This window comes from Myotis lucifugus, unplaced genomic scaffold (genome assembly GCF_000147115.1).
Source record: "Myotis lucifugus unplaced genomic scaffold, Myoluc2.0 scaffold_1262, whole genome shotgun sequence".
NCBI lineage: Eukaryota > Metazoa > Chordata > Mammalia > Chiroptera > Vespertilionidae > Myotis > Myotis lucifugus.
In genome coordinates this window covers 21,378-48,617 of record NW_005872310.1, presented here as the reverse complement: position 1 = coordinate 48,617, position 27,240 = coordinate 21,378, and the positions used below count along the sequence as shown (strand labels likewise).

General features: G+C 39.7%; 1 protein-coding gene across 1 annotated transcript in view; it reads right to left on the bottom strand.

Moving 5' to 3' along the window:
* Positions 1-236: 236 nt before the first annotated feature.
* Positions 237-27,240, bottom strand: part of LOC102422070 (leucine-rich repeat-containing protein 37B-like) — a 44,121-nt gene continuing 17,117 nt past the window's right edge. The window contains exons 4-14 of the mRNA XM_023748311.1: positions 22,367-22,438; positions 18,848-18,919; positions 15,712-15,783; positions 14,561-14,641; positions 13,016-13,087; positions 10,461-10,535; positions 7,446-7,561; positions 5,516-5,647; positions 5,133-5,260; positions 4,227-4,325; positions 237-278 (exon numbers count right to left, since the gene is read on the bottom strand). Coding sequence (XP_023604079.1) covers positions 237-278; positions 4,227-4,325; positions 5,133-5,260; positions 5,516-5,647; positions 7,446-7,561; positions 10,461-10,535; positions 13,016-13,087; positions 14,561-14,580 — 684 coding nt within the window. The 5' untranslated portion in view covers positions 14,581-14,641; positions 15,712-15,783; positions 18,848-18,919; positions 22,367-22,438. The remainder of the gene's footprint in view (positions 279-4,226; positions 4,326-5,132; positions 5,261-5,515; positions 5,648-7,445; positions 7,562-10,460; positions 10,536-13,015; positions 13,088-14,560; positions 14,642-15,711; positions 15,784-18,847; positions 18,920-22,366; positions 22,439-27,240) is intronic.

The following is a 27,240-nucleotide window of genomic DNA, read 5'->3' as shown; positions in this document are numbered from 1 at the left end:
ACATCCTTCAGATGCTTGGTGGTTTTCGGATATGCGTATCCTTGATGACCTGTGTAGTTTCAAGAATGTCCTTAAAGTGACCACAAAGGTTTAAATCTCTTGACTTTCATGATTTTGTGGGGTTTTCTGACTCAAGTGAATAATGAGCCATTTTCTGAGGTCACCTCTGGCCACTTACAGAAAGAGGAAGTTACTCTCCTTAAAAAATTCTAATTTAAAAATCACCAGACCCATATTTACCTTGAGCTTCCCTTTTTCTTTAGCTTCCTCCGAAAAATCTATTTTGGAAGAAAACGTCATGATTATTCAGCACAATGACCTCTAAAGCTTTATTCCTTCTCTTTAAGTGAGATGATTAATTTTTTGAGGACAGAAACTCTGTCTAGTCCTTTGACTCTCCCATAGTCCTAACTTAGGACCTTGCATGCAGCTGGCAATGCATTTTATTGGCTGTTTCAGATCACTTTCAGCAGATAATTCCTGATAAAAACTCTTAGAAGTAGCAAAGAAAATGAAAGTGCCTACCAGAAACCTACACAGCAGGTTTGTTTTAGGTCAAGAACAAGAGTAGGATGCCTGTTATTACTGATACTATTTATCATTGTTGAGGAGGTCCTAATCAATTTAATAGGAAAAATGAAGTACTGGAAGGAAAGAGACAAAACATATTTGCACGTGAGATAATGCACAACCTAAAAAACCCAAGAGCATAGATTAAAATTTTATTCAGTAAGATGGCTAAATCAAGACATGCAAATCTCTTAGGAGGTCCTAATCAATTTAATAGGAAAAATGAAGTACTGGAAGGAAAGAGACAAAACATATTTGCACGTGAGATAATGCACAACCTAAGAAGCCCAAGGGCATAGATTAAAATTTTATTCAGTAAGATGGCTAAATCAAGACATGCAAATCTCAACAGCTTTCCTACATACCACAAATAACTAATAAAAAAATGAAAGAGTCCATTTACAATATCAATAAAATGCATAAAGGAATAACTTAACAAAAAATGTGCAAGACCCATTAAAACTCTTCTGAAGGACTTTAGAAAGAATACACAAAGTGAGGTACCATGTTCCTAGAAGGTAGTAAAGATGCCAATTCTCCTTAAATTAATCTACAAATGCACTGTAATCCTATTCAAATTCCAAGATAATTTTTAAACATAAACCGAACAATTGACATTTAGTAGAGAAAATATGCAATGAAATGTATGAAAAAGGTAAAAAAGGAGGCGTTTAACTTCCAAAAAGGAGGTTAAAATGGAACTGAAATTATATAGTGACACAGGCCCTAGCCAGTTTGGCTCAGTGGCTAGAGCGTTGGCCTGCAGACTGAAGCGTCCTGGGTTCCATTCTGGTCAAGGGCACATTACCGGGTTGCAGGCTTGATCCCTAGCAGGGGATGTGCAAGAAGCAGATGATCAATTTTTCTCTCATCATTGATGTTTCTATCTTTCTCTTCCTCTCCCCTCCTCCCTGAAAGCAATATACATAGATAGATAGATAGATAGATAGATAGATAGATAGATAGATAGATAGATAGATATGGATATATAAATATATATATATACAGATATATGTATATGTCTATATCATTATATATATATATAGATACTGCTACTGATAGTTCTACTGGTACAAAACAAAGATAACTGGGTCAACAGAATACAGTCCACAGAAAGGTAAATTTCAGATCAGTGAAGAAAGAATGAGATCTTCAATAAAACATGTTAAGACAATTGGATCTTCATGTAGGGGAATAACAGTCAACCACAAGAAAAGCAAATAAAACCAATGATAGGTGTTTTTTTTAATTTCAGAAAAAAAAACCCAAATATGACAAAAAGGACTAGAAGAAAATATCAGACTACTTTCATACTGTGAGGTGACAAAGACCTCGCTAATAAAATCCACACCCCATAAACCAAGAGAATATCGACAGATATGGTGACAGACTGTCTACACACAGCCTACTCTTCACAGCCCTTGCCCTCTTCCACCCTAGATTGTCTTCTTCCTGTTTAATTATGGAACTCTTTTTACATTAAATAACTTAATCCTTAGTGGCTTTCATTGAATTTCAATGTTTCAAATATTCCCCAGTGTACTTTTTTGTTGTTGTTAATCCTCACCTAAGGATATTTTTTCCATTGTTTTTAAGAGAATGTGGGAGGGAGGGGGCAGGAGGGAAAAAAGAGAGAGAGAAATAGGAATGTGACAGAGGCACATCAACTGGTTGCTTCCTGCATGGCAGGTGCCCTGCTACCCAGGTACCTGCCCTTGTCCTGGAATCAACCTGGGACCCTTCGGTGCTTGGACTGATGCTCTAACTACTGAGAAACTGCGGCCATGGCCCCAGTGCTTTTGTCTTTAAGGAGACAGAACAGTGGAGTAGGAAGCACGGACTTCGCAGTCAGGCAGAACAGGGTCCTGCTTTTGCCTTTGCCACTGGGAGCTTAAGTCCATCTCCATCTTTGGGAGAAGGTGGTACTATCTTCCTCACAGGATTGTGGGGACTGAATCACTCATGTATATGGAAAAATCTTCATCCTGTGCTTGGCATCAACCAGTGCTAAGTTTGCTAATGGTGTCACAGGCAAGGTGGTCAAATCTATCAAAGGTTCTGCCTGTGGTATCAGGCTCAAAAGCTGTTTCCCACCACCAGATTATAAATATATTGCTTCTGTTTTCTTCTGGTACTTATACAGGTTCTATTTTTTTTTTTTTACATTTTGTAAATATGTTTGTTTAAGATGAGAATATAAATCTGCTATTATTTTCCCTCTCAAATAATTAGGCGGCTTTTCTATTCCCATTTTTCATTTTCTTCCACAGATTAGAATATTAAAATGTGACATTTCAAAAGTCTTAGGAACATATAGGTCTGAAGCCACTTGGTCTTTACACATCTCTGCTCTGCTCCATGATGTGTTCACCTAGGTATTTCTCTCTTGGGGAGGCACATTTTAAAAAATAGTTTACCATATTTTTAAGTTCTCAGGGGAGGCAAATGCCTAACTATTACCTCAAAGAAAAATAGTGACACAGCTCACAAAAAAACTAGGAACAGCATGGCTGGAAGACTCTGGGAAAGCTTCATGAAGAAAGATGAACCTGAGCTGGCTTTTGAGATATTCACTGGACTTCCCCAGGGAGAGCACAATAAGGGAATTTTAGATGGGCAAAGGCATTTAAAAAAGTGGGAATGGGGCTGGTGTGGCTAGGTTATGGTGTGGGGTGGCTTTGGCTGGAATGGAGCGCTGTCATGACTGTTGAAAGGGTAAATAAAATATATTATGTTGGATTTATGGGGTAGAGTCAAGATTGTCAGCTTACTAAATCATTCTTTAATGTCAGCAATCTGCCTGTAGGGAAAAGTACACCATTATGTAATTGAACAAAAGGGACACAGACAAGCTCTAGGAACAGGTGACTCCAACATGACATGCTTTAGAGAAGCCTGATGCAGGATTTAGGTTGCAGTGTTTTAACTGAACCTACTAACACCATGCCTTACACACTGGAGAAGGAAGCTGCTAAGTATACCTTAAGAATTGACAAGATCACACTTACATCATTATGCCATGTCCCATCTGCTAGGGTGACATAGCTCCATGAGGTTGGAGATTCTATATCTCTCCTCATTTTATCCAACAAAGAAAGAAATCAGGAAGAGAGTAATTGGTGAGTACATCAACTCAACCTCGTTCATTTTGAGTTGAAGAAATTTTGCTATCATATCAAATCTGGCCTATCAAACTTAAGTTTCAAAATAGTCTAGTGGCTGGTATGGCTCAGTTGATAGACCATTGGCCTGTGGACTGAAAGGTCCCAGGTTCAATTCCAGTAAGGGCATATGCCTGTGTTGCAGGCTTGCTCACAATAAGGGCCTTGCAGGAGGCAGCCCATCATTGATGTTTCTATCTCTCTCTCTCTCTCCCTTCCTCTCTGAAATCAATAAAAATATATATTTTCAAAATGGTCTAATGGCTTGTTATCTTGATTTCATGTTCAGAGATTTCTAGGAGTGGGCTTCCTTTAGACATCCCAAGAATATAATTTGTAATAAAAAAAAGAATAAAGCATATCTCAGTGCTCATGACTAAAGAAGAGTATCAGGTAGGAGTAGACAGGACAGTGGCTTTGATTTTCAGGTTGTGGGTTCTGAACCTCCTCAAAGATGGACTATATATTGGAAATCTGAATTAACTGTTGTCTTACCACAAGGAGACAGAAAACTACAAAATAAAACGTTGTTACTGCAATCACAGGTGATGCAATGATGATTTCCTTCTTATATCTTGGCACTTCTTGCCTGAGCTAGAAGGAGGAGGAGGGAGAGGAAGAGGAAGAAGAAGAGGAGGGATAGGAAGTGGGAAAGGGGGAGAGGGAGGGGGAGGGGAAGAGGAGGAGGGGGAGGAGAATAAGAAGAACAAGAACAAGAACACCAACAACAACATTAAAAAAAACCCACAAAGATATGGAAAGCATAAAAACTAACTATTCTCTAGCCTATTCTAATGAATTGCTAGCTATTCTTAACTACTACTCTAAAACCCCACCTTTCCACATGGTTCTTAAGCAATATACCAAACCTTATAGTTTCTTAAAGAACATAGCACATCTAATGTGTTATGTAATCTGGTCATTAGCATTTTCTTGTACAATTTTTTATCTTGGAATTTAGGTCCTCTTCTCATCTACCCTAGGAACAGTGGCACAAATCTCTAAATGAGCAAAGTGGAAGATCACTGTCTAAGCCAAAGTCACATGATCAAGACACGACTGAGAGGAGGTGCTCCTGGTCTTCCTACCTGGGTACTTTCATGGCATGTCCTAAATCAGTGATGGCGAACCTTTTGAGCTCGGCGAGTCAGCATTTTGAAAAACCCTAACTTAACTCTGGTGCCGTGTCACATATAGAAATTTTTTGATATTTGCAACCATAGAAAAAATAAGATTTATATTTTTGATATGTATTTTATATATTTAAATGCCATTTAACAAAGAAAAATCAACCAAAAAAATGAGTTTGTGTGTCACCTGTGACAGGCGTGTCATAGGTCCTCCATCACTGTCCTAAACTGACTAAAAGTCCAGGTCAGGTGTTTCAGGACCTGTCCTTACCTCATTAGACACCCTCTCTTCCTGCTTCTTGAGGGTTTGCATCCTCTCATCTTTCCATTGTTCCTCATCCCACTCTGAGTTGGATATCTTTACTTCCTGCTGCTCAGTGAGCAGTCTCATCAGAAGGCCTATTCCAGAAAAGAGTTTCCTCGGTTAATTTTTGAAACTTGAATGGTTAAGTTCAGGTTTAAGAGAAGGATTTCATCTGTTGTTTTTCAAATGATTCAGGGACATATCTGCATCATGTACATTTGAAAGAGGCAGTTTAATGAATGGTAATAAAGTTGATTCTATTTCTTCTAGATTTCCCTCCAAGAAATAAGGCAATTGGTAATTTAGTGCACTGTTAACATCACTTTTATTATTAAAGTCTAGCTGCTCACTCATAATGGATGCCGAAGTGTCAGGATTTTTGACTGAGGATGCCCTCTCTGGCTCAATGGTCAGCTCAGTGCTGGTGTCCTGCCGGGCCTGTAATGTGTGCATTAGCAGTCCTTCTATTATGAGTTCTTCATCTGTCAAAAAAGAAGAAATCGCATTTGATATTGAAAGACTCACGGGACAGCTATTTGTCAGTCCACAGCCATACATCCCAGTCCAATATATAGAGAATCAGCAAGTATCTGAGTGCCATTTGGAGAGGAGAAATATAAACCCCAACTTACATCTATGATTGTCGACAAAACAAAAGGAGAAACTGTCTCTTTTTTTAAAGTGATTATTTACTTAGAGCATTCCCTACCATGACATATGGTGACTATATTTAGGATTATTCCATTGGTCCCCAAGGGCCAACTGCCGGTTACTGGAGGAAAGCCAGGGCTGGAAGACCCACTCAGTTAGACGCTCTGCAGATCTACTGTGAACTCCTCACATTCACGCACCCATCCTGTCCTGCTTCAGATGCAGAAAGAGCCTGAGCCTTCCTCTCTCCACTCTTCAGGATGCTGTGTTCTTGCTACCATCACAGATGACCACGATTAACACCCATGGCTAACACGTCCTCATCTGGACCCACCCTTCTCCACTAACCCACCGATTCCTCACTTGGGCCCTGCCTCCACATATGCCAGCCCCATAACAGACGGCTCTATACAGAAAAAACAACATGTCTACCCTCACTCTGTGCTTAAGATTTAGGCAGGCATCTGGGATGTACATTAAGAGACTTGCCAGGTTGTGTACCACTGTGGAATGTTCAATAAATCTATGGAATAAGACTTGGGGTTCTAAAATACATAAGGGAAAAATAACTTTTGTCAGATGCCTACTTTGCTATCATTTCATGTCATTTCTTATATTTTCAGCTGTACTTGGGGAACCATCCAAAGATTTCGACTGTGTGAAGGTCAAGTGTACCATTGTGCAGCTGGTACACAAGAATTTTCTGCAGAATTAAAAGCATTGCTGGTGGTGATAAGGGTGAGAGAAGGAGGTAACGTCCTGGAAAAGAGCATGGGCTTGCGGAGAGCCCCAAACTGGGAGCTGGAGACCTGGGCACGAGGTGACAGCTGTCAGCCCTTTCTGGTCTTGTTTTCACTCTCCTTAAAAGGAGATGAAAATGCCTGTTCTGCCCACTGTTGGGGCAGAAGGGAGTAATATCATTGGTCAAAACATTGTTTTGAAAAATAAGCAACACTGACTCTATATCAGTAGCACAGATCACTGATAGAAACTTGTATTTAAGCTATGTGGGCATGAAAGCACATTTGGGAAGTTATCAAGTAGCTGCCAATAAACCTAACGTGTAGAAAAATACTTAAAAGCACACGACTGTTTGGTGGATAGAACACCTTGTGCTTCAGAGCAAGGTCAGAGTTGCACAGTCTAAAAAGAAAGAGCCCTCCCATGCCTTAGAAGGGCTGGGTAGCAGCTTCTGGTGATGGATCCAAGAACTCTCAGGTTCCAAATAAAACTTACATGAAACAGCATCATTTGTACTCTTTTCATAAGCTTGCAAAAACAAAATAAAAATGTATCAATATCTGTGTACACTGCAAAGGGCAATTGAAACCTAATGCATACAAAAGAGTTTACAAACTGTGACACACTAATGAACAAGTTCTCATTTGGAAGCAAAGCACCCAGCAGAGAGCACAACACACGCAATGTAGCCATTAATGGTAATACCCTTCCCTTCATCTGACTTTTAGCAAAGAGAAGTTCTTAAAATTTTAGAGTTGAACTCTGAGTAAATGAATAAAAATAATACAGTTACTTTATTTGCCTAAAAATGTATTGTCATTGATTACAAATAAAAAATGAAAACAAAATAAAAATTAAAAGGTTTATCATCAGGCAATTGAGACTCACCACAAGGTGTGTCGGTCACACATTCCGTCTCGCAATTCAGTTTGACTGTCTTGGCAACAGCCTCAATATTATTTTTAAATTGGCAGAGGCAGCAGGCCAAACGGTTAGGTAAGATACTATAAATGGAAACATACAGAATTATATTAGTGACAAAGGAGTTACTTGGAAAATAGTTGTTTTTTAAAGCTTAGACATGCACCGACTGTATGACATAGCCATTCCAATTTCAGGCACTTATCAAGAGAAATTGAAGTATATTTCCATAAACAGACTTGTACATAAATATTCACAATAGCTTTATTTGTAATAGTCAAAAATTGGAACAAGTCAAATAGCCATCAATGTTGATTAATACTGATATATCCATTTTAATGGAATACTATTCAGCAATAAAAAGACATGAATTATTGATATGCAAAACAACATAGACTAAACCTCTATAATAAAAGACTAATATGCAAATCGACCAAACTGCAGAACGACCAGTTGCTATGATGTGCACTGACCACCAGGGGGTAGACGCTCAATACAGGAGCTGCCCCTTGGTGCTCAGTGCACTCCCACAGAGAGAATGCCTCTCAGCCAGAAGCTGGGCTCATGGCTGGTGAGCACAGCGGTGGTGGTGGTGGTGGCGGGAGCCACTCCTGCCTCCAAGGAAATGCTAAGGATGTTCAAGTGTTAGCTTAGGCCCACTACCTATAGGGAGCTGTCACTGGGCATCCACCAAGATCTGGGCTGAGAGACACTCCCCCGCCCCTCCACCCCCCATTGCACGATTTTCGTGCACTGGGCCTCTAGTCTTAAAATAATCAGCTGAATAAAGGAGGCCAGTTAGAAAAGAGTAGATACGATACGATTTCATTTATATAAAATTCTAGAAAATGCAAACTAACCTATAGTAACACAAAGCAGATCAGTGTTTGCACAGGAATTGGGGAGGGCAAGGAGGAGTGGGAAGGAAGAATTATAAAAGGGACATGATACAGCTTTTTGAGGATATAGACATTTGATTTTAATGATGGCTTTGTGGTGTGCAGAAGGCAACCAATCAACCAATTGATATGTCTCCCTCACATTGATCTCTCTCTCTCTCTCTCTCTCTCTCTCTCTCCCTTTTATCCCACTCTCTTCCTCCCTTCCACCCTCACTAAAAATCAATAGGAAAAATATCTCCTGGTGAGTATTAAAAAAAGACAAAAAAACAGTCCAGCCTGCCAGTGTAGTTTAGAGATTGAGAATTGACGTAGGAACCAAGAGGTCACAGTTGGATTCCGGGTCAGGGCACAGGCCTGGATGCAGGCTCAATCCCCAGTAGGTTACATGCAGGAAGCAGCTGATCAATGATTCTCTCATCATTGAGGTTTCTCTCTCTCTCTCTCCCTCTGCCTCTCCCTCTCTAAAATAAATAAAAATATATATTTTTTAAAAACTTCTGGTCTTCAGTGATAAGTTTAATAGAAGGCACAACCTTGGAAAAGATATTTAGTAAACACATATCTTACAGAAAGGACTTTATATAAAACACTTTAACACTTAATAATAAGATAAATGTCAAATTAAAATGGATTTGGACACTCCATTGAAAAATGTATTTTCACATAGACATTCCACACATCAGCTATTAGAAAATGCAAGTTAAAATCACGCTGCAATACAAATGCATTCCTACTAGAAAGGCTAATTTAAAAAATCAAACAGAAATATAAAGATCAGGTGAAAATGTGGAGCAATTGCAACTCTCATCTACTGCTGGTGGGAAGGCGAGATGGTACAACCATGTTAGAACACAGTTAGGCAGTTTCTTTCCTAGTTAGATATGCACTCAGCATATAATGCAGCAACCCCACCCTTAGGTATCTTACTCCAAAGCAATGAAAACGTATGTTCACACAAAGACCTGCATGTGAGTATTTTTAGCATCTCTATTCATAATAGCCAAAAAACTAGAAACAGCTCAAATATCCATTACCCGATTACTACAGAAACAAACTAGTATATACACACAACTGGAATACTATGCAGCAATAAAAAAAGAAATGTACTACTGATAGATGCAACAACTAAGATGGATCTCAAAAGGATCATGCTACATGAAAGAAGCCACACACAAAAAGCTACACTACATACAGCATGTCAAACTCACAGCCCACGGCCACATGCCTCATTTATTTGGATCGTGTTAGCTTTTGAGTTTGACACACTTGCTCTACATGATTTCATTTATAAGACACTCTGTAAAAGGCAGGACTATAACAATAAAAAATCAGACCTGTGCTTGACAGGGCCTGGAGGTGGGAGGAGGAACTGACTGCTGAGAAATATGAGGGGACCCTAGCCAGCTTGGCTCAGTGGATAGAGCATCAGCCTGTGGACTGAAGGATCCCAGGTTCGATTCCGGCCAAGGGCACATGTCAGGGTTGCGGGCTCATTCCCCAGTAAGGGGTGTGCAGGAGGCAGCCAATCAATGATTCTCTCTCATCATTGATGTTTCTATCTCTCTATCCTTCTCCCTTCCTCTCTGAAATCAATAAAGAAATACATTTTAACAAAAAAGAAGAAATATGAAGGGCACTGTGGGGATGATAAAAGTGTTCTGGATCTCTAATGTGATGGTGCTACATTTATCAAGACTACACATTTATCAGAACTCACTAAACTGTACGCTTTAAAAGAGAGAATTATATTAAATACAAATTATACTTAAATAAACCCGACTTAAGAAAATAAAAAGCAAACCATAAGAACAAAGTGAAAATAAATATAAGAAAAATCAACTTGCCGAAACCAGTTTGGCTCAGTGGATGGAGTGTCAGCCTGCGGACTGAAAGGTCCCAGGTTCGATTCCGGTCAAGGGCATGTACCTGAGTTGCGGGCACATCCCCGGTAGGGGATGTGCAGGAGGCGGCTGATCGATGTTTCTCTCTCATCGATGTTTCTAACTCTCTATCTCTTTCTCCCTTCCTCTCTGTAAAAAATCAATAAAATATATTTTAAAAAAAAGAAAAATCAACTTACAGTTTTTCTAATTCAGGAGCTGTCATGAGAATGTTATCAAGTGTTGTCAATGTCACTTGTGTTCTTCCCATGTCTCTGAAGGAGAAAGACCAAACATGCATGATATGGACCCAAGACAAAAATTCTATTCTTAAAAAGACACTTAACAACATCTGTTGACCTAAATTCTGGCTTCTCTGTCAAGCCAGCTCCATAATTCAAGGTGCTTTAGTTTACTTTCCATACATAATCATTTTAGAGAGCTCTTCTTGAAGAAATTTAAATGTATTGCATCATCAAATTAATGTATTTTCATCATCAAACTAATGACTTTGGTGAACAGTACAATGTGTTATTTTGTTTTTGTGTTACCATCATCCTACTTCTCATTCTCTGTTCCAACCACTATGTGATTACTCTTTTAAAAAAAGCACAGAATGTACAACTTATTCCTTTTTCCTTTCTGAGATCCATGGTATTTCTCCATGCATCTACATGTTTCATGTCCGAATGTGTTTTTCAACACTGCTCCCTCCATCTGCTGGCTGTCTTGCCCTTGTACATTTTTTATCACTTTTCTGTGCCAATAAATCATTTTTGAGAATAACCCAGTTTGGGAGACCACCAAGATGGCGGCATAGGTAAACACCGGAGACTGCTGCCACAAACAACCACTTCAAAAATACAACCAAGAGACGGAACCGACATCACCCAGAACCACAGGAAGGCTGGCTGAGGAGAGGCTCTTCTACTAGAAGGAAAGACAACAGCATACCGAGGCTCAGAGGAGGGGCAGTGTGGAAAATTTAAAGGTACGGAGGTGCGCGCGCAAAGCGGGCTGGTGGCTGAGGGCGAGGTTGTCTGTTTCAATCTGGAGGGAGCCTCAGACTCTGAGCTCCAGATCCGGGCGAGTCTCTAGGGACCCAGACTCAAACGGGAGAAGCAGGACTGTCTGGCTACGGTCCCTCCAAGGTTTGCAGCGGTTGCTGGGACAGAGAGGCAGAGCCCCTGGGGACGGACTGAGAGCAGCCATAACTGCTCCCTCCGCCCGCCCGCCGTGCTGATCCCGTGCGACCCACCCCGCCCAAGCCCTGCGCAGAGCCATTTGCCGGATCGCCTCAGGCAAAGGCTAGATTAGCACCTCCCCAGAGGACAGAAGTTTTCCACACAGCTGATTCTCACAGCCAGTCGGCCTGGTGGTCAAATCCCTCTAGTATTAACTACAACGATCAAGGCTTAACTAGAACAAGACTGAGCACAAAGACCACAAGGGGGTGCACCAAGAAAGCATAAAAAATGCGGAGACAAAAAAACATGACAGAAATGGAGGATATAGAGCTAAAAAACGCAATTTTGAGGGCTTGCAATAAACTTGAGGAGAGCCTCACGAAAACTAATGAGACCCTCGATGCTATGATAAAGAAACTAGAAATTAAGCATACACGGACTGAAATAAAGAATATTATACCCAATAGCAGACCAGAGGAGCACAAGAATCAAGCCAAAGATTTGAAAGGCGAAGAAGCAAAAAACACCCAACTGGAAAAGCAAAATGAAAAAAGAATCCGAAAATACGAAGATAGTGTAAGGAGCCTCTGGGACAGCTTCAAGCGCACTAATATCAGAATTATAGGAGTGCCAGAAGATGAGAGACAGCAAGATATTGAAAACCTATTTGAAGAAATAATGGCAGAAAACTTCCCCCACCTGGTGAAAGAAATGGACTTACAGGTCCAAGAAGCGCAGAGAACCCCAAACAAAAGGAATCCAAAGAGGACCACACCAACACACATCATCATTAAAATGCCAAGAGCAAAAGACAAAGAGAGAATCTTAAAAGCAGCAAGAGAAAGAGACTCAATTACCTACAAGGGAATACCCATACGACTGTCAGCTGATTTCTCAACAGAAACTTTGCAGGCCAGAAGGGAGTGGCAAGAAATATTCAAAGTGATGAATACCAAGAACCTACAACCAAGATTACTTTATCCAGCAAAGCTATCATTCAGAATTGAAGGTCAGATAAAGAGCTTCACAGATAAGGAAAAGCTAAAGGAGTTCATCACCACTAAACCAGTATTATACGAAATGCTGAAAGGTATCCTTTAAGAAGAGGAAGAAGAAAAAGGTAAAGATACAAATTGTGAACAACAAACATGCATCTATCAACAAGTGAATCTAAGAATCAAGTGAATAAATAATCTGATGTACAGAATGAACTGGTGATTATAATGAATCAGGGACATAGAAAGGGAATGGACTGACTATTCTTGGGGGGGGGGAAGGGGAATGGGAGATGTGGGAAGAGACTGGACAAAAATCGTGCACCTATGGATGAGGTCAGTGGGTGGGGAGTGAGGGTGGAGGGTGGGGCGGGAACTGGAAGAAGGGGAGTTATAGGGGGGAAAAAAGAGGAACAAATGTAATCTGAACAATAAAGATTTAATTAAAAAAAAGAGAATAACCCAGTTAAAATTTAAATTATGAGTTTTTTGTCAAAATGCAAAATTGTTCTTCTTTGACAAAAGTAAGAACAGAAATCATCTCATGAGCCATGAAATTGTTGCAATACTTACAAATATTTCAATGCTGGCAAATTAAAAAGATATGGATCTTGAACAGTCATCAGAGGATTTTCATGTAGAATTCTGGAAAATGCAATAGAATTAAAATTATCTGCATTTTTAATAACTGTTATGAAAGTTTATATTCATTTTGTTGGTTCAAAACGTGAAGGTTAAAAAAATCATTTTTGGTCTATTCCCAGAGATCACCCTTAGAATCTGTAAAGCATTCTCTTTTGTTGTTGTTAATCTCACCTGAAGATATTTTTTCCACTTCTTTTTTTAGAGAGAGTGAGAGAGACAAAAAAACAACAACAACACATCAATGTGAGAGAGACACATGGGTTGGTTGCCTCCACCACATGACCCAATGAGGGCCAGAAATAGAACCTACAACTCAGCTATGTGCCCTTGACCAGGTTGAACCCAGAATCTCTTGTTGTACGGGCCAATGCTCCAACCACTGTATAACACAGGCCAGGGCTACAAAGGATTCTTAATTGGGGAACTACCCAAGTCTCTGAATGATAAAGTGCAGAAGAGAAAGTAAAAAAAAAGAAGAAAGAAGTGGATAGCAAAGAAAAATATACTGAAGAACCTTTCAGATTGAAAACCCCATTAGTGACTATGCTGATAGGAAGCTTCTGCTCTACAGAAAATACCATTTCTTTTTTTTCAATATTTCTTTATTCATTTCAGAGAGGAAGGGAGAGAGAGAGAGATAGAAACATCAATGATGAGAGAATCATTGATATGCTGCCTCCTGCACACCGCCTTCTGGGGATCAAGCCTGCAACCCAGGCATGTGCCCTTGGCCAGTATTTAAACTGGGACCCTTCAGTCCCCAGGCCAATGCTCTATCCACTGAGCAAAGCCGGCCAGGGCAAGGAAATACCATTTCCAATGTCCTCATAATTCAAGGTGCTTTACTTTCATCTCCAGAAATTTTTTAAAATCCAGTGTAAACCATCAAGTTAAATAGAAAAATAGACCTAATTCCTTGCTTTTGGAGCCACAAATGGGATAGATGTAAAAGGAACTGGTGAAAGCCATGCTCCTATCACATACTCCCATGTGTATTCTTGCATCACAGGCTTTCTTATAGTGTATGTAATCACCTATTTACTTGTCAATTTCTTGGACTATTAGTGCCTGACATTTACTAGGAATTTAATGGATGTTTGTTTAAAAATAAATAATATTTTGATTACATATCAATCAAATAAATAAATTTCTTAATTGACACAAACTTTTATTCCCAGTGCTGAAATACATTTTCCTCTCAATTCAGTATTACCACCCTCCCCCCCAATTCTTGAAAACAAAGAAGCCCATGCCAAAGGTCAGTTCTGGGAAAGCAGAGCATGGCATATGTCAGTTAGACAAGTCTCTTGGACACTTTGTACCTTAGTTTCCTCATTGAAAAAAGAAAAAAAAAAGAATGGCTCTTAAGCCATTCTTCTCGAGTTCAAACTGAGCTTATACCCAGCCAACCAATCACTGTATGAAGTTTTTAAACATAGCTTTTTACATGTGTTCATCTTCTATTTCACTTACAACTTGTGTAACAGCTGCATTCCATCCCAGGTCTGAAATGTTCCAAAGTTCACTTTGGTGATTAAATTGCAACCAAGATTTCTATTAAAAAAGGACAAGAGCAAAAGAAGAGAAAAAAATTCTTTCAGATCACTTATCCTTTAGCAGAGATTCTAATTTATATATGATAAAACAACCTCAATACTCCCTCTATACACTAAAATTCTTACTATGGGAGATATTTGCTTATGGTTTATGCTTTCATGTGGTGCATTAGATACAAAAAAATGCATCTATTAAACTGATCTATATTTCTCTCAAATAAGGCTACACAACCTCAACACTACTGACATTTGGGGCTAGATAATTCTTTATTATGGGGAACTGTCCTTTGCCTTGAACAATAATTCTGGCCTCTGCCACTAGATGCCAGTAGCAAATCTACAGTTCTGACAACTACAACTCTCTTTGGCTATTGCCAAGTGTCACCTGGTGCAAAATCACCCTGGTTGAGAACCACTGCTATAGTATGGTTCATACTGTTTTTAACTTTTTGAGGAAAGTCCATACTGTCTTCCACAGTGGCTACACCAGTCTGCATTCCCACCAGCAGTGGAGGAGGGTACCTTTTTCTCCACATTCTCACCAGTACTTGTCATTTGTTGATTTGTTGATGATAGCCATTCTGATTGGTCTGAAATGTTATCTCATTATTGTTTTGAGTTGCATCTCTCTGATGACTAGTGACTTTGAACATGTTTTCATATGTCTCTGGACGTTCTGTATGTCCTCTTTCTTAAAGTGTCTCTTTAGACCTGTTGCCCATTTTTGTTGGATTATTTATCTTCCTTTTGTTAAGGTGTATGAGTTCGCTGTAAATTTTGGAGATTATACTCTTATTGGAAAAATCATTGGCAAATATGTTCTCCCATGCACTGGGCTTTCTTGTTGTTTTGTTGAAGGTTTCTTTTGCTGTGCAGATAGAATGGTTCATTCGGAATGTGACAGAATTCTCACACTAATCTATGCTAGAGACAAATTGGATTTTCTACATAAATTTAGTAGTTTTCTAGTAATAAAATTTTAATCTTACTTCAAAATAAATAACAAAAAGGTTTACAATTATGTTTTATGAAATTCCTAAACACAATGAGGTTATATTTATAACTTACATATATTGTAAAAGAGGTAATGAATCAAATGCATTCTTTTCAATAAATTCTATCTTATTGCAGGACAAGTCCCTAGAAAAAGTAAAAGAAAAATAGTGTTTAATTACTTATTAGTATCTAATTAGTAGGAATAACTGGTAGACGTTACAATAATATTGAATACACAGGTTTAGTCTAAACTGAAAACCTTAAGAATTGTGATTTGAACCATCCAGAACCCATTATACTGCCCTCACTCAAAAGTCTCACCATCAGGATCTTCACAAATACAACATACAACTATAGATCTGGATACATTTTGAAGGTATTTATTCCTGAGAGCAGAAGAATTGGTTAGAAGACCCTTTGTGGTCTCATCAAATTTAGATTATGAGCTAAAGTTTATATCTCCGTGTACATTTATAAATGTCTAACATTAAAAAAAAATAGTCTCACATCTACACACCTCCCTGGTTTACTTCTGTGTTTTAGGCAAATTCAATACCAGAAGAAATAAAAGATGCCTTTTCACATAACTTAAAAGGAAGTGACTGCTCTAAATAATACAGAACTTTGAACTAATACAGAATGTTGAACTAATGATAATTTCTATTATACTAATAGCAATTCATTTCTTATTATACATTATTTTAATACCCATGTATTTAATGGCTTCAGTTGTACAGTGGTCGGACAACAGAACACAACATGGTGCTGGATTTTTATTTGAAAACACCATCCCTTGTCTATAATTGACTGTCTTATTTCCATTGATTCCACTTTAGTCCCTCACTTTTCTCACTTTTCTCCTCACTTTTCTAACTGTCTTCTGACTGGTGTTTCCATCTATAATCTCCCCTTTGCTAAACCATCCTGCACACAGTCACCAGATTAACACTCCAGAGGTGGTTCTCAAATACCAAGTCAGCATCACTTGGGAACTTATTAAAGATTGAAATTCTCAGTCTGACTGTGGATCGACTGAATTAGTAACTGAGGGTACAGCTTGAGTTTTAACAAGCCCTCCAAGTGACTCTGTTGTAGGCTAAAGCTTCTCCTCCAGCAATGGTGTGATAACTTGGTACTTGGTATTCAAAACTCCAGAAGATCTGGCTCTAATCTCCTCCTCCGCCTACGTGTACTCTACAGCTACTCAAGGTATATTTTCCCAAGCTCCTTTTGCAAGCTTATTCTACTCAAGATGTCTGTCCATTGATCCCCAAAAGCCCTTCAAGGTCGTGTTCAAACAGCATTGCTCTACTGACATCTTTGCTGATCCAACATAAAGTCTTTTTTCCCTCTGCTGTCACCAAAACCAATTTATATATTCATTTCTTACAAAATTTTAATAGAGTTATTTTGCATCCTATCTCCTCTGAGTATAAACTCCTTAAAGTATGGACTGGGTCTTGCTCATCAGCATTGTCTACTGACATGCAAACAGGTGCAAACTGAAATATTTATCAAATAAACAAATAGCTGGGAAGTAGAGAGAAAAATGATTTTTAAAAGAAATGTAGTTTTATTATTTCATGGCTCCCTCTTGTGTGCCACTGCAGCACATAGTCTTCCATTTAGTACTTGTGCTCTATGGTTTGAGTTGATATGTTTATTTTCCCTATGAGAGCATCAATTATCAGAAGGGTAGGAACCCTGACATACCTATCTTGTGCCTATAGTTCTAGGTACAGTGCTTGGCATGTTCTGTTTTAGATTGCTTATTGATAGGCATTTTTTAATGGATGGGAATATTTTATGCTAGCATGAAAGAGGTAGCTTACAAAGTATTTCACAGTAGAAGTAATGAATGACATAACCTATTGAGAAGTTTTTTACTTCATTTTATTTCCTCCAAACTGTATGGAAGGTTTGAAAGCGAGATAGCAGAAGACCAATATAAAAGTGGATGTCCCTCTGAAGTTTGAAAGGTTTAATAATACAAATGACTATTTTTAGTGTCATGTGAGGCTCTTTATACCTACTTGCCTGAGGCCTTCCATATTTGCAGAAAGAATCCATTGCTAAATAGCATCATTCATTAGCCTAATAAGGATTAATGACATACACAGCTCTGGGTGCCATGGACAAAGAATCATAGTTGAGTTTTTATACTAACGAACATCTCCCTATTTCTAAGTAAATAGGATACTAGGCAAGCATTTCTTCCTTGACAAGGAGGCTGAAGAGATTTTTATTTTGTAATTAGTGAAGTTAGGGGCATTTCTGATATATTTACTTAGTGGAGACATTTCTAATACCACTTAACCATCATTTTAAACATTTACTTTTACTATTGGTATACCAATTCTTGCATTGAAATCCTCAACACCAGTCTGCTCTCTTCATAGTATAATATGTTCTTAATAATATTTTTACATAAGTCATCTGCTAAAACATTTAATTGTAAATGTTAATCTAATTTAGAATCAATTATCAAAAAATTTTGGGTTAATGGCATTCAAATTAATGTAAATGCTTTATATTTTCTTGTCCTATAGGAGGCAATTTGAGGTTAAGCTAAATTCCTCTCATTTAACTAAATCAACATTTTAAAACCTTTTATGTAAAGGTCAGACAGTAAATATTTTAGGCTTTGCAGGCCTCAAATAGTCTGTCTTGCATATTCTTCTTGGTTTCTTTTCTTTCAAAGTCCTTTAAAAGTGTGAAAATCCTTCTTAACGTATGTGCTGTAAGATCCAAACAATCTGGGGGAGGAAGGAGGTGGCCGGGGAGAGGTAAATGGGGGGGAAAGGATACTTATGTAATACTTTAAAAAATAAAGAATTTAAATTAAAAAAATGTAATGAGCAATCATAGGCCCAATTTGATTCTTGGGCCCTAAACTAAATATAAATATAAGCAGATGGTATATAAACCTTATATAACAAGGCTCATAATGGTGTGTATCATTACTCAGACCTCATCACCACTTTTACTCCATAACTGAAGAGTTTTTCCTATCAATATTTTGTCTAGAGGGCAAAACTGAAACTGAAAATGCATAGGAGATATTAAATGCTAGAGATGAGCTACACAGACTTATGGAATTGTAGAATTTTATTGCTGGAAGAAATTGTAGAAATTTTTTCATTTGAACCCCTTATTTATTTTATAGATAATATAACTAAAATCTCATAAGTAAATACAATTAACTTACAAATACTGGAGGGAAGCCAGGCCTTCAAATGAATCTTTACGTAATTCTCTCAAATTATTTGCACTGAGATTTCTGAAAAATGAAAAGGTTATATCTGGATCAAAATACAAAATAACTACAACTATTTCCTGCACAGAAATATATATGGGGAAACCCGGGTAATGGTGCCCGCGAAATACCCTAATTTTCATTTAATTGAAGGAAGATAATCTGTTTTTTTTTTCAAACCTTTCTTCTCCCGTCCTCTTTTGCAAACAATATAGCATTCTAAAATGGATTCATTTTCTTTACTCAGCTTTCTTTTTTCCAAAGAACTTACCAATATTTGAAATGATATGTACCTAGTTAATACGTATATATGTGTGTATATATATACACAATATAGGCCTAGTGCACAAATTCAGGCATAGGGTAGGGTCCATATGCCTGGCTGGTGATCAGGGCTAATTGGGACCTTCCGGCTGCCTGGCCAGGGCCTCCCTTCCCTGGTTGCTGGCTGCTGGCCAGGGCCTTCCTTCATTTGTTTCGCACCACTCCCTGATGGTCAGCGCACATCTTAGCAAGCTATCGGCCTCCCAGTTGAATTCCCATGGGGACATATTAGGCTTTTATATATATAGGTATTCATTTTCATATTATATACTTGTAAACCCCTTGAAAAATGGAGTAATTTGTCTACTTTGTTCTTGAGCATGTAATTCTGGCACATGAAACAGTTCCTGGCACATAGCAGACGTTCCATAAATACTTTTGCCATGATTTCAGAAAATGACAAACATCATTTTCAGTCTACTACTTTTGTTTAAAACAAATCATCCATTTACTATTACTCATGAGAATAAGCACAGCTTTATAGGCAAGGAATTGTCTTTCTTTTCCTCTACATTTGTGACTATTAATCTTTGGAGACAAGAGCCCTGTGAGAATTTCATAAAACTATGGACTCTTTCCCTAGAAAACTACACTTTCTTGAATACATGCCAAAGTGTGCATATAATTTTCATTTGCTGATTACCACTTCAGGCCAGAGTCGGTGAATAGCATTGTATGAATTGAATTCAGGGGGCCAAACCTGAATGGGAAATAAAATTACATCTCTGTTTTCACAAACATCTACCAAAAATTACCATTGCCCTACATTGTGAATGTAGGCAACAAACCATACTAGATTAACAGTATAGTAGTTCATTGGGTCTCCAATAAATTCACAGATGTTTTCATATAAGATATTTGTTGCAGATATCTCAAAATAACATTTATTCTCATCACTACATTGAAGTTATAATAGTTATCAGATCAACCACTATAGCTTGTGTTACTTATGAGAGGAGCAGATTTGACATGGCTGGTTTTGCTTAGTGGTTAGAGTGTTGGCCAACAAACCAAAAGGTCATGGGTTCGATTCCCAGTCAAGGGCACATACCTTGGTGGTAGGTTCAATCCCTAGCCCCAAACCAGCAGGAGGCAGTCAATCGATATCTCTTTCTCATGTCTTTCTCTCTCTCTCTCTCTCTCTCTCTCTCCCCCTCTTTCCACTCTCTTTGAAAAATAGTAATGGAAAAAATATCTTAGGACAAGGATTACAGAAAAACGTAAAAAAGAGAAGTAGTATCAATAATATTTTTATTGCTTTAATTTAAAAATATACTTTTATTAATTTTACAGAGGAAGGAAGAGGTAGAAAGAGAGAGAGAAACATCAATGATGAGAGAGAATGATTGATTAGCTTCCTCCTGCACAGCCCACTGGGGGTTGAGCCTGCAACTGGCATGTGTCCTCAATGGGAATCCCACAGTGACTTCGATGTTCATAGGCTGACACTCAACCACTTTCAATAATCTATTTTTTTTTAATAATCTATTTTTTAAAAATATTTTAGTCCTAGCTGGTTTGGCTCAGTGGATAGAATGTCTGCCTATTGACCAAAGGTCCCGGGTTCAATTCTGGTCAAGGGCACATACCTTGGGTTGCAGGCTCTTCCCCAGCCCAGGCCTGTTAGGGGCTTGTGCAGGAAGCAACCAATCAATGTGTCTCTCTCACATTGATATTTCTCTCTGTCTTTACCTCTCTCTTACACTCTCTCCAGAAATCAAAGGGAAAATATCCTCAGGGAAGGATTAAAAAATGAATAATCATAGGAAAATAAATAATGTTTTTAAATACGCATTTTAATACTAGCTTTCCTTTCTTTTCATATATATTTTAACTTATACATCTTTTAAAAATATAGTCCTCAAGAATATAGGCTTCTGCAGATAACCAAGAGATATTTGGGAGGAAAAATGGTAAGAAATGGTGCACTGGGGGTCCACTGACTCTAAGTTAGGAACCTCTTCTTTCCAAGGTATAAATCTCAAGCTGACTTAGAAATCTCCAAACCTGCCTGGCCAGCATGGCACAATGTTTGAATGTCAACCTATGAAGCAAGAGGTCACGGTTGATTCCCAAGTAGAGGTATATGCCCAGATTGCGGGCTCAATCCCCGGTGTGGAGTGTGCAGAAGGCAGCCAATCAATGGATTCTCTCTCATCATGGATGTTTCTATCTCTCTCTCTCTCCCTCTTCCTTTCTGGGATCAATAAAAAATTATTTTTAAGAAACAGATGTTCAATAAATAAATAAAAGTATCTGAATTCACAAGTAATCAGAAAAATTCAAACTTAGGTGGGACCGCCTTTATTCACCCATTAGATCAGCCAAAAAATGGAGACTATCTAGTGATGGAAGGATAGAAGACAATAAATACTGTAGTTGCCCACTTAGTGGTGTATAAATTGGCATAATTTCTTTAAGGAAAATTAAATGCTGTATCAATATAGTTTCATCCCAACAATTCCATTTCTAAATATCTATTCTACATAAATATCAGCCCATGGTCCCAAAGATGCATGGACAAGAATGTATGTTGCATCAAATACATGTAACAAGAAAACTGGACATAATCTAAATATCCATCAATAGGGGGATTATTAAACTATAAAATATTCTGAAATAGTTTAAATGAATTGGGTAACCCTCTCTCTAACAAGGAGGAAACATGTGTAAGATATATTATGAGGAGAAAGAATCAAGACGTAGGATGTTATCAATTATGTAAAGAAAGATATGAAAATCACATAACATACCTATTTTGCTATCTGTAAATATGTATGTAGGCAAATGCATTGAAAAGGATATGTAAGGAAATATAGTAAACATAAAGAAGCAGTTACCTTCGGGTGGGGATGAGGACACAAGCAGGGTTTTCAGTATATCTGCTATCTAATTTTCATATATTAAAAAACATAATCATGTGTTGCTTATCATAATAGAAAATAAGTTTCAATTGACTGTGATTATAAAGAGGGCCTACCAAATTTAATTTTTTAAAATGAACAGAATTGCAATCAATAGACTTGATTTGGGATACAGAGTAGGAAATACCTTTTCTCAGAGCTACTGACCTCAAAATTCTGGACCAAGAAGTTCTTACAATGCAGTTAGTTTTTTTAAATTTACGTATGGAGAGAGTATACTCACAGTTTCTCAACCAAATGGTATGACTTCCACGTATCTTTACCAATGTAAGAAATGGCGTTTCCTTGCAAGTTTCTGCAAAGAAACAGTTAATATCATTGAATAAGTAAGAAACAAATGAACAGAATAAGTAAAATAATCATTGCAATCTTGATATTTAAATGCAGGAAACACAAGCTTTCTAATCTCCACATCTGTCAGCTTTCCAGTTTGCACAATTAATAAAGCTATAATGTGAGCTCCGGTTGGTTTTGCTCAGTGGATAGAGCATCAGCTTGTGGACTCAGGGGTCCCAGGTTCAATTCTGATCAAAGGCACATGCCTGGGTTGTGGCTCCATCCCCAGTAGGGGGCGTGAAGTAAGCAGCAGATCAATGATTCTCATCATTCATCTCATCATTGATTCTCATCATTGACCTCATCATTCTCTCTCTCCCTCTCTCTTCCTCTCTGAAATCAATAATAATGTATTTTTTAAAAAAACCCACAAACAGTGAGAATGTGTCCATGAATTACAAGTGTTTAAAAGAAGCTGTTAAATTCCTGAGGTTCAGTTTCAAACACTAACTCAGTGGATGACTTTGAATCTTTAGCTTTGTCCTCATCCCTCAGCAATAACTTACCTATTCAGTTTACATATTTTTCAGGAAGGTCAGAAAAAGTCAGTTATCTGTCTGCCCCTCTGCCTAGTGGACATCTCCTCTCAAGCAGAAGCCTTCTTGCTGCTTTATGCTCACCAATGAAAGAAGCCCAAACTGAGCTCACCTCCTCAAACTGGCTCTCTTTCCCAACTGCTGTATGCCCACCTGTCATACCACCATCATTCTCCTCATCATCCAGGACAGAAATTTTCCAGGGTCATATCTGATCTTTCTCTTTCCTATACATCCCATCCTCACTCCAGTCAGTTACTAAAGCTTGTCAGTTCTTCCTTTATAGTGTTCCGAGGATTTTCTTTCTTCTTCTATCACAACACTCTGATTCAGAGTCTTCTCACTGAACTCCTACAGTATTCTACTTGGTCTCCCTGAGTCAAGATTTCCTTTCTAGATCACTCTACCTATGGAATCTGAAATAATCCCCACCCCGCCCCCCCTTTTTTTTTTACTCATCTGTCTTTCTCACTTTAAAACTTTCAATAGGACTCCTTTTCTCAGTGTAACTTCGAAACCCCTAGATCTGATAGTCAAGAGTTTTCATCATCATATTTTTCACTACTTCCTAAACCAATTCTTTATAACCAGACTGGTCTATTAAGTCATGATCATTCCTGTAGCCATGCCTTTGCACTACTGTACTCACTATTTTACCAAACCATAGCCTCCCTTTAAGTCCCAGCTAAACTTCTGGGTTATCCATGCAGCTTTCCCTGACTTCCATACACCAATAACTAAAGATTCTGCTGTATTATAGCACCTCTGGCCTGTATTTCTTTTAGAACTTAATTATATATCACCTACTTTTTTATGTATATTCCCTTTCTTCCCCCCTACCACTGTCATGTTCCATAGACAAAGTCATACTTCTGTGGCTCACACAGTACTTAAACCTGGGCTGGGAACAAAATGGGTCATTTATATAGAAAGCCAGGGGGCAAAGATAAGTTCTAGATATGACTGAGAGATCAAATAATAATAGCGAACACAGACCTATGTTAGGAAATTTTATAAATTATATATATGTATACACACACACACAAACACATTAACTCTTCTAAAACTCACAACAATCCTATGTAAAGGTAACTATATAATCTTCAATTTACAGGTGAGGAAATTGAGTCTCAACACTAATAAAGGCGTACTGGGTTCAAACCCAGTCACTCTGGTTGTAGAATCTCTACTCCTAACCACTTTGTTGTATCACCACCAATGAGTCTGGGAGAGGGCCATGTGGCTATAAAGAGAATGAAGCATAAGTGGGAGGACAGTAGAGGTTAAGGAATGAAATGCTAGGGATAAAAATTTGGAAAAATAATATGCTCAATTACAAGCAAAAGACTGGTTAAGGGGGAACAAAGTATTAAGAAGAATAAAGATAAGGAATAGCTGTCAAACAAAGATAAAAACAAAGTCATTCAACATGGTTTGGGGGAGATGAGGAAGGCCCAGGAAGACCTCAAGGAAAAGGCTGCCATGTCAGCCAGGATGCAGAGAGCAAATGAGGAAAGGCAATACTTACAAGATGGTGAAGGTGCCATTATAGGTGCTGGGCTCTGGTACTGGCACTCTGTTGAGCCTCTGCTTGGAGCCGAAACCAATACATGACAGTGTCCCATTACTGCAGGAACAGAGCTCACAGATGTTCATGGTGGCACTCTGTTCAGTCATTGGAGGAACTGTCTCTGATGACTCTGTTGGCTGAAGTTCTGGATGTTCAAGTGTCACCTCAGGGTGCTTTGCAGGAGCTGTAGTCTGCTGCAGGGCTGTAACATCAGCCTCCAAATTCGGTTCTGGAGTGATGGTGATCTTCAGGACCAAAGGTGGAAAGGTTGGCTGATGCGCCTGAACAGTGTCTGGCGGTGGGAGTGTCACCTCAGGGTGCTTTGCAGGAGCTGTAGTCTGTTGCAGGGCTGTAGCACCAGTCTCCACCGTAGACTCTGGAGTGATGGTGAGCTCCAGGTCCACAGCTAGAAAGGTTGGCTGAGGAGCCTGAACCGGCGCTTCCTGGGGAAATGTCACCTCAGAGGCCTTTGGAGGAGCTGCATTCTGATCCAGGGCTGTAGCCGCAGCCCCTGAAGTGTGATCAGGAGTGATGGTGAGTCCCAGGTCCACGGGTGGGATGGTTGGCCACTGACCCTGAACCCCTGCTTCCTGCTGAAATGTCACCTCAGAGGGCTTTGGAGGAGCTGCAGTCTGCTGCAGGGCTGTAGCCGCAGCCCCCGAAGTGTGACCAGGAGTGATGGTGAGTCCAAGGTCCATGGGTGGGATGGTTGGCCACTGACCCTGAACCCCCGCTTCCTGTTGAAATGTCACCTCAGAGGGCTTTGCAGGAGCTGCAGTCTGCTGCAGGGCTGTAGCCGCAGCCCCCGAAGTGTGATCAGGAGTGATGGTGAGTCCAAGGTCCATGGGTGGGATGGTTGGCCACTGACCCTGAACCCCCGCTTCCTGTTGAAATGTCACCTCAGAGGGCTTTGCAGGAGCTGCAGTCTGCTGCAGGGCTGTAGCCGCAGCCCCCGAAGTGTGTTCAGGAGTGATGGTGAGTCCCAGGTCCACGGGTGGAATGCTTGGCCACTGACCCTGAACCAGCACTTGGGGGGGAAATGTCACCTCAGAGGGCTTTGGAGGAGCTGCAGTCTGCTGCAGGGCTGTAGCCGCAGCCCCCGAAGTGTGTTCAGGCGTGATGGTGAGTCCCAGGTCCACGGGTGGAAAGGTTGTCTGCTGAGCCTGATGGATGTGAGAATTTTTTATCTCTTCAAGAGGCACAGAAGGTGGTAGAATTGATCTCTTTGAAGAGCGAACATATTCACCATAGGGTTGCTGTTTATCTTGATCTCCGTGGTGGTCCAACAAAAATTTCAACGGCTCAGAGGACACTGCAGGCTGAGTTGCAGCTTCTTGTTGGGGTGGAAGCTGAACTAAAGCCTCCTGAGGGTTTGGAGAAGGTTCCGTTTTCTCAGGGGCCTCAGCAAGTACAGGTGAGACTTCATGGTTGACAGAAGAAAGTTCAAGGTGTGCAGGATTTTGCTGATCCCAAGACCAGGGCTTGGTGGGCCCCAGGGGCATGGAGGTCAGCAGTATAGAGTCCATGGCCACCTCCGGAATCGGAGCTGCCAGGACCTGCAGCCACAACAGCTGCCATAGGAACAGGAACCGTGGGGCGCACATGTGCAGCCCGGACATGACAGGCAGAGGTCCGGGGCACAGTGAGCCACCAAGGCGAATGGGGCAAGGAGGGTGACCCAGAAGACTGGGGCACAATAGGTAATCCGAAATAATGGAGCACAATTAGCGATCCAGGAGACTGGAGCACAAGGAGCGATCCAAAATACTGGGGCACGTACACGCAACCCAGAGAAGTGGGACCAAGTCCCTGAACTGAGCAGGAGCCCAATAATTTGCAGCCATGTCACAATTGACAGCCCTGTCACAATTGGCAGCCTGTCCTGCATGTGCCCCTTAGCAACCAAGCACCCCTCCCCCACCTCAAGTTCTAACCTTTATTTAGGCAGCCTTTATTATTCTTGGGCTGAAGTGCCTACAGAAGAGGGAGCCTTTTCCCCAAAATCACCAGTGACCAAGTGGTTACTTTTACCTGCAGAAAAGATAACTATCTCCCTCTGGGTCTCCCCTCCCCACTCACAGTGAGGCAGGATTTGGACTGCACACTTGGTTGGCCCCAGATCCCAGGCATGGTGGGATGTGGGGAGGGGGTATAAAAGAAGGTGGGAGGAGGGGAGTATTGAAGAGCTTTCCAAGAAAGCCACAGGGCCTGGCATCTTGTTATAATGTACCCCGTGAATCACAGAAGGACGCCTCAAGAAGTCGAATTAAAGAGTCACATTTATTGCAATCCGGGGCTCTGAGGGGGCATTTCGCTCTCCCAAATCTCGAATTGATAAGATGGCCGCAATACCAGATTTATAGAGGCAAAAATCACAAAGGTATTGAGTACATCCCAGGGTTTGGGATGAGGAACCTGGTTGGCAAAAAAGCAGTTTGCAGAAGCAGAATTAAGCATGTTAATTATAGTTTTGGGTCTCAGGATCACTGCCTTGACAGAAACACATTATCTAGAGCCCTCAGCTCTTGGGACCACTGAGTCACCAGGAACACATTATCTAGAGCCATCGAGGCAATTTAGAGTAAATGTGCTGTCCTGGTTTTGGGGACTAGAAGAATGTGCTTCCTAAAACCAGTAAGATCACAATCAATGGGA